Source organism: Microtus ochrogaster, chromosome 6 (assembly GCF_000317375.1).
Source record: "Microtus ochrogaster isolate Prairie Vole_2 chromosome 6, MicOch1.0, whole genome shotgun sequence".
In the NCBI taxonomy this organism is placed as follows: domain Eukaryota; kingdom Metazoa; phylum Chordata; class Mammalia; order Rodentia; family Cricetidae; genus Microtus; species Microtus ochrogaster.
Window position 1 is genome coordinate 65,527,051 of NC_022013.1, and position 8,189 is coordinate 65,535,239.

The window sequence follows — 8,189 nt, forward strand, 5'->3', positions numbered from 1 at the left end:
CCCTTTTCTTTTTCAGAGTTGTCTTTTTTTCCTGACTGTTACCAATAGCCACTTGTAATCAACCCCCCTAAACTATGACAAATACCCATAACCCAATGAAAGACCAAAAACTGCTCACCCCACCTCTTGGGAATGTGAGTGTTATGTTCTTAAAGTTACTTCCTGCTGTCTGGGGGACAACTGGATGTTTAGGGGATCCTGAAAAGAAAATTTTGGGTTAATTGTCAAGTCCTGGGAAAGGTAGCTATATCATTTGTTGTTCAGTCTCTGTGTAATGGGAAAATGCAAGGCTTGTCTCAAATCCTGGCTAGAGTAGTCTGTGAGGTTGAATCATCTCAGCTAGCCACCTCAAAACTGTCCTGAACAGTTTGCAGTCCAAAGCCAATCTTTAGGTAGTGTTTTCAGCTTAGTGATGTTACCATCATCCTGGTGGAATTGTCATTGTGAGGTCCCATCATCCTTTTGGAGACTTCAAAGGTTGCTGTTAGGTGTCGTCATGGTTCACTGTTGAAAACTTAAATATTTTAAATGTTATATGCAGCATATCTCAAAGAGGTTAAAGGATCAATATTTATTATGTACATCCAGAGTACAACTCCTGTGGAAACAAAAGTAAAACCTCTTCCCCAGTGTAACACATATCTTGGTTTCCATTCTAAGGTCAACACATCTTTAAAGTATACAGGTTTATTTAATTCCATAGTTTTTTTTTTCTATTATCCAATTTTTCTTGGCAGCTGTTGTTCCTTTCTCATTGACATTTAGAAAATTCAAAATTAATAAAGCATTATGCAATCTATTTCTGGAGGCCTTTATTACCACTGTTTATTTAACATATCCTTTAGCTTGATTTGATCTTTCTGTAACTGATTGCTCTGTAGGATTCTGTGGTATACCTATAATGTGCTTTATCTTATAACAAGCAAAAAAACTGTTACATTTTCTTAGAGGCATGCTGGAGCACTGTCAGTCTTAATTTGTAGATATATCCATGACAGCTATACTTTCTAGCAAATGTGTGATTACCAAATCGGCCTTTCCTGAAAGAAAGCAGTTGCCCATTCAAATCCTGAATAGGTATCAATGGTAAGGTGTACATATTTTGATTTTCCTAATTCTACAAAATGGAACACATCCATCTGCCAGAGTTTGTTCTTTTGAGCACCCTTTGAGTTACTTCCTACAGGAAATAGTTTGGTTGTATAAAGAACAAGTAGGACATTTCCTTATAATTTCCTTGGTTTGCTGCCAAGTGATGGGAAAATCTATTTTCAAACCTTTGCTATTGACATGATGTTTTTAATGAAATTCTGAGGCCTCCAGCATATTTCCTATCAATAGTTGATCATTTTATTCATTATCTTGTGCTAGAGGGCCTGGCAGACCCATATGGGATCGGATGTGTGTTATGCATATGGGATAATTCCTATTCCTGATTATGTCTTATAACTGAATAAATAAAGTCAATTCTGTACCATTAGGTTTTACTAAGCAGTTTCAAAAACAACTCTGCATATTGAGAATAAGTAACTATGTTAAGAGGGTCCATAAAATCCATTAATACCATGAGAATGGCATATAATTCTGACTTTTGGACAGACATAAATGCTTTGATTCACTTTACTTAAATTTTCTGATTTGTAACCTGCCTTTCCTGATTTATTTGCATCTATATAAAATGTAGGGGCTCCGGTTATTGATGTTCTTCCATATAGTGTGAGGAAGGATCCAGTTAGTTCTCTTTATAAATTGAATTCTTGCTTTTGGGATATTTGTTGTTTATCTCTCCCCAAAAATTACTAGAAGCTTTTTTTGTCAAGGTTCACTTTCTGCCCATAATTTGTCAGTTTCATCATTAATAAAAGGTACTATAATTTCTGCTGGGTCTATTCCTGCTAATTGATGAACTCTCAGTTTTCCTTTTAGAATCAACTCAAAGACCTTTTCCACATAAATTTTTAATTTTTTACTTGGTTTATGTGGTAAAATATCCATTCTAAGATAATATTTTCCCTCTGCATTAATATTCCTGTAAGAAAATGCTTAGAGGGTAAAATACCAAAATGCAATCAAGCTCTAGATCCAAATGATCTACATGTGCATCCTGTAATTTTCTTTCCCCCAAAGCCAATTCTCTCTCAGCTTCAGCTGATAACTCCCTGGGACTATTTAACACCTTGCCACCATCTAAAGTTTTGTTTAAATTAATCAGGTCATCAAGTTTTATCCTAATAGTGTGCTATAGATGGGAAATTTCTCCTAGCAATATTTGAAATTTGAAATCGTTAAGAGTTTGCAATCTCTTCTAACTTGCATCTTTTGGGGTCTAATTTTTTGTAAACCTATTTTATAATCTATATAATTAACAGAATCTCCTCTTTATATTTTTTCAGGAACAATCTGAAATTCCCAACAAGGCAAAATTTTCTTCTTCAAATATTCTTTCTAAAGTAGCTACACATTTGAATCAGATAGTAAAATATCATCCATACAACAGTAGACTATAGATTGAGAAACTGCTTACATATCATTTCCAATGGCTGATGAACAAAATATTAGTACAGGGTAGAGCTATTTAACGGTCCCTGTTGGAGACTCTTCCATTCTCTTAATAGGCTGAGAATTATTACAAGTAGGCACTTTGAAGGCAAATTTTTCTGTCTTTTTCTTGTAAAGGTATAGTGAAGAAACAAGCTCTTAAATCAGTAATTGTAAGAGTTCATCATTTAGGCAATAGAGAAGGCAAAGGCATTCCAGACTGTAAAAACCCCATTGGCTGAATTACCTTATTAACAGCAATTAGATCTCTTACAATTCTCCATTTTCCATTTCATTTATTTATTTGTTTATTATATAATATTCTGCCTGCACATATTCCTGTGGGCTAAAAGAAGGCACCAGATCTCATTACAGATGGTTATGCTCCACAATGTGGTTGCTGGGAATTGAACTCAGGACCTTTGAAAGAACAGCCAGTGCTCTTATCCTCTGAGCCATCTCACCAGTTCCCCCATATTTCTTTCTAATAATAAACACAGAAGAATTCAAAGGGCTGGTTGATTCTTCAATATGCTGAGCATTTAGCTGTTCCTGTACCAACTGCTCTAAAGTCTGTAGTTTCTGTACCAACTGTTTTAAGGCCTGTAGTTTCTCTGTTCTTAAAGGCCATTGCTTAACCCATGCAGGTTTGTCTGTCAACTATTTTAAAGGTAGGGCCTTTGAAAGATCAGCAGCTGCTATGCCCTGTTGTACAACCTGAATGGTCAGTGACTGTTCTTTATAATACCATCTAATATTTTCCCCAGAAACATATGTTAATTATGGTTTGTTTCTAAGATTGGGGGAATGTTAATCTGAGTATTCCATTGCTGTAACAAATCACATCCCCACAAATTCATTTCTATGTTAGCCATATATGGTTTTAATATTCCTCTCTGTTCTTTTGGCCCTACATATTCAATCCATCTTGTGCTCTGTTTTACCTAAGATAATGTTCCAGTCCCTAAAAGGTGAACATTTACCTCCGGAAGAGGCCAATTTGGATGCCAAGATTCTGGTGCAATTATTGTTACAGCCACACCTGTGTCTATAAGATCTTCAAAGATGTCATTTATTCATATTTTTAATTTTGGTCTTTGTTCATTTATAGAAATTTGCCAAAATATTTACTTTATGGTTTCTCCTCAATTTGTTGTTCTCTCTTCTTTTCTAGCATCCAAAGTAGTATGGTTTCTTACAACAGGCATTAGGTTCTTTAATTGTTCTGGGAAGGAGTTTCTTCCATGATGACAAGAAATGACTGAATCAGAATTTGCTTGGGAGACTGGGAGAGACCTCTCAAGGCACTTCTGGTGGCAAAGGGTTACCCTTACTGTCCCTTGTTGATACACATTCATTAGTCCAATGCCTGCCCTTGCCACACCTCTGCATAATCCAGAACATCTAAAAGGGGTGTTCTATTTGGATTATGCTTAGAAAAAACACTGTTTCTAGGAACACTCTGTTTACAATCCCTTTTTACATAATCTTGTTATTGCAATTGAAACACTTGATATTTTGATTTTTCTTAAATCCTCTGGAAATCACCTCTCCTATCCAAACATCATCATGGTTATGAGATGAGATTCAATATTCATTGTATCTTAGATCCATTCCTCCAAGGGTGCTGATCTTGCCTTTAATGGCCTAATTACCCTTTTGAATTGTGCATTGGCATTTTCAAAAACCAGAGATTCAATTATTATTTGTCTATCTTCTGAATTTGGTACCATTCTATTTATTGCGAAAGCCAATCTTTCTAAGATATCTATAAAAGTTTCTCCATATGGAATTTGCTTTCCTTGTCTAGACTGCTGACAGTATGCTGTCAAACCTGGACATGCAGGACAGAAAAGAAGGTGACTGTGAAACTTTGTCAAGACAAGGTAGGATATAGTCCTTCAAAATTCCTGCTTCACAGAACAGTCTGTCACATAGTCTAGGATGATGCCCCACTGTTGCTGAGGAACCTTTGGTAACGTCCGGGAAGCAAGCGGTCTCTGTCATTTCTTTAGTTAGGGAAGTTGTTTGCTCTGCACTTCCTGTTTACTTAAGTTTAAGGCTAGACAGTTATACCATTTTCTTTGTTATAAAATTCAGAAAAGAAACTTAAAATAAACAAACATGCAAAGTTTATAAATTAAGACACATAAAAGCTTCAGTTGTTTATCTAATAAAACATTTTAAAATCTAAATAGATATGTTTAGGATGGTAATCCAAGTTATGATAGAAAATGGTTTGGTTATAAAACTTTGGACTCATAAAGATAAGATAGATAATAGAGTAATTTCTCTGAATTTACCAAATACAAATGAACTAGATATTATGAATTTAATTCTTACTTGACAATTGTTCTTATTGTATATAGTTTTGCTGTGTTAGCGTTAAAACATTTCCTTTTTATTTAGACAAAAAGGGGGGAATGTTGCAAGATTTTTGATCATACTGTGAATCCCGAGTTTGTATTTGTGTTACTAAAATCAGTCCTGAGTCAGGAGGCCATGTTAGCAACTTGTTGACATAAAATAATCATAGAGAGTCAGAGGGTAGCTTTAAGACAATAGAGAGATGCACAGGAAGTAGTAGGTAGGAACTTGTGGTGGCATGCATGGGTTGTTTTTCTTTTAGTGGAGCAGAAAGATGTTCTGTTTTGGAGACACTGGCAAAGAGAGAAGGTCGGCTAGTTGTTATTCAACCTCTCTGAGCTAGAGGTTTTCACCCCTGCCTTTGACTCCTGAGTCTTCCTGGTAAATAGCAAAATAGAGATTTAATTAAAAGTTATATTTGGCAGTAGTAAAATAGTCAGTGCCTGCAGGAACAGAATTTCCTCCAAGCTGCAGCCTGAGTGGCCAGGCCACTCAAGAGAAGCAGCCCAGTAACTGTGGGGCCGCAATTGTGAGCTGCAACAGCAGCAGAAGTGAAGTGAAGCCTCTGTGCTGATGGAAAACAACAACTGCACTGGGTGCAGAATGGTAGCAGAGGACTTCCTTAGCATGTATGAAACACTGTGTTTGGTCACAGTATTAAAAATAATGGACAATAACAAGTCCTTATAAAAATTCTGGAGAAAGTAGAATCCTCATATATCACTACTGGGAAGCAGAAGACTACAGTTGCTTTAGAAAATAGCACTGCACTATCTTAGAAAGTAAAAACATGGTGGGGGTACTAGAAAGATGGCTCAGCAGTTAAGAACACTGGCTACTATTCCAGAGGACCCAAATTTGACTCCCGGCAACCACATGTAGCTCATAACCGGGTATAACTCAAGTTCCAGGGGAACTGATGCCCTCTTCTGGCCTCCATAAGCAACAGGCACAAAAGAGGTGCACAGACATACATGCAGACAAAACATCCATACACATAAAATAAACATTTTTTAAATGTTAAACATAGATACAGTGATATGGCTAAGTGAATAAAAGCTGCTCTGCCATGAAAGCATGATGACCTGATTTTGATCCTTTGAACCCATATAAAACTCAGAATTAACTCTATAAATTTGTCCTCTGGCATCTGCACCCAGGCCATGGTGTCTGTGACACACACACACACACACACACTATATCCACAATAATATTTTTTTCACAGTGATATTTTCTAAGTTAAACAATTACTTAAAATTAAACCCATGGCTTAACAATTCCATCCTTATTTACTCAACAGAACCAACTCCATGAAGTTGTTTTCTGCATGACATGGTGAGTTCTGCTCCCTTCCCCACATTATATACACACACATTAATAAACAATGTTTTAAAAGTTAAATATAGAATTACATAAAATTAAACATCAGACCCAGTAATTCTATTCCTATTTACCTAACAAATGAAGATATAGATCCATAAAACACACACACACACACACACACACACACACACACCTAAGCATTATATGTAGATACATACAGGGCAACATACTTGACAATAAAAAACATACTGGCATGCAATGCCATGGATAAACTTTGAAAACCTAAAATATTATGTATGGCGAATCCACAAACAAATGTGACCATGGGCTGTGAATGAAGAGGAAAGGGGAGTGACTGTGACTACACATGCATGGTTTGGTTCAGTTTTGCTGTTCTTTTTAATAGGTGACGAAAACATTTTTCTAGTTTAAACTTGTATAACAGACAACTGACATAACCATATGGTTAGGTTTTATTAATAGTTAAAAATTAATATTTATTTATTTTAGAGGTATGAGTATTTTGTCTGCATGTATGTATGGGTACCATATGCATGCTAGTGCTAGGATCTCCTGGACCTGGAGTTACGGATGGTTATGAGCCACCATGGGGGTGATGGGAACCAAACCCAGGCCCACTGCAAGAGCAACAGGCACCAAACCATCTCTCCAGCCCCATACTTACACCTTTGCAACATACTTGCCGTTTTTTTCTCTCTGAAAACCAGGTGTTTATCACTCACCTGGTCTGGCTTTTGGTCCTTCACCACCAGTTCATTCCCTTCCCCATCACAATCATCAGAGGACCGTCTGGGAAGCAGACTGTCAGGCTGATCACTGGAGTTGGTATCACCCCGGAATCTCTCCTTCCTGTCTTGAGAAATACTGAATTGACTGTCTACTTCATCAGAGGCATCCGACTGTCTTGGTTGAGTCTCCTGAACTATGTCATCATTTGCTGAGTTCCTCCTTTCTGCAGGCAAGATATCGATATTTATTCTACTGATTGTAGCAAATGACTCTGCCGTATTGTTCATGATGGGTTTGCCAGTGTGGCCTTTGAGGCTAGCAGGTGATTTCAAGGGATCAACGGCCACTGGTTTCTCTTGGGACAAACACTTATCTTCACCCTGGGTAAAAGATGTTCTGAAGTTATTACAGTAACTCATATTGTATACAAAAATTAACTCTAAATGGAACAGCAGTTTCCTCAAGAAGTTAAACAGAATTATTCATTTCTACTTTTTGTCATGCACTATATTTTTACTAAATTATGATCATTGATGCTTTGCCTGCATGTATGTCTGTGTGAGGTGTCAGAAACTCTGGAACTGAAGTTACAGACAGATGTGACCTGCCATGTGAGTACTGAGAACTGAACTGGTCTTTGGAAGAACAGCCAGTGCTCTTAACTACTGGGAAATCTCCCCAGCCCCATGATGTGCACTTTAAAAAAAATAAATAAATAAAGAACTCAAAAAAGTATGTGGGCCAATGACTCCAGTATCGTTATTTAAAAGGGTGTGCATAGTGGTACTCACCTGGGATCCCACCATCCAGATGAAATAGGGGGACAGTCATGATTTGAGACCAGTCTGAGGACAGTGAGTTCCAAGCTACCCAGGGCTAAATAGCAAGACTCTATTTTTTTTTTAAAAAAAAAGGTGGGGGAGGAATGCTGGATGTGATAGCACATGCCTTTAATCCAATACTTGGGAGGCAGAGGCCAGTCTGGTCTAAATACTGAGTTCCAGGACAGTCAGAGATAAATCATACAGATCCTGTCTCATAAGAAAAGAAAGAGAGAGAAAGAGAGAGAGAGAGAGAGAGAGAGAGAGAGAAGAAAAAGGTAGAGACACCCAAATTCCCCAGCAAATCAATAGATAAAACGTGGTCTATACACGAGACGGTCTATAAACGTGGTCTATACACGAGACGGTCTATAAACGTGGTCTATACAC

General features: G+C 37.2%; 1 protein-coding gene across 2 annotated transcripts in view; it reads right to left on the reverse strand.

Annotated features, from left to right (window-relative positions):
* The window catches only part of Nek4 (NIMA related kinase 4), a 52,908-nt gene that overhangs the window by 23,904 nt on the left and 20,815 nt on the right, over positions 1-8,189 (reverse strand). For both annotated transcript variants that reach the window (XM_026779812.1, XM_013346919.2), the window contains exon 7: positions 6,972-7,358. In XM_026779812.1, coding sequence (XP_026635613.1) covers positions 6,972-7,358 — 387 coding nt within the window. The remainder of the gene's footprint in view (positions 1-6,971; positions 7,359-8,189) is intronic.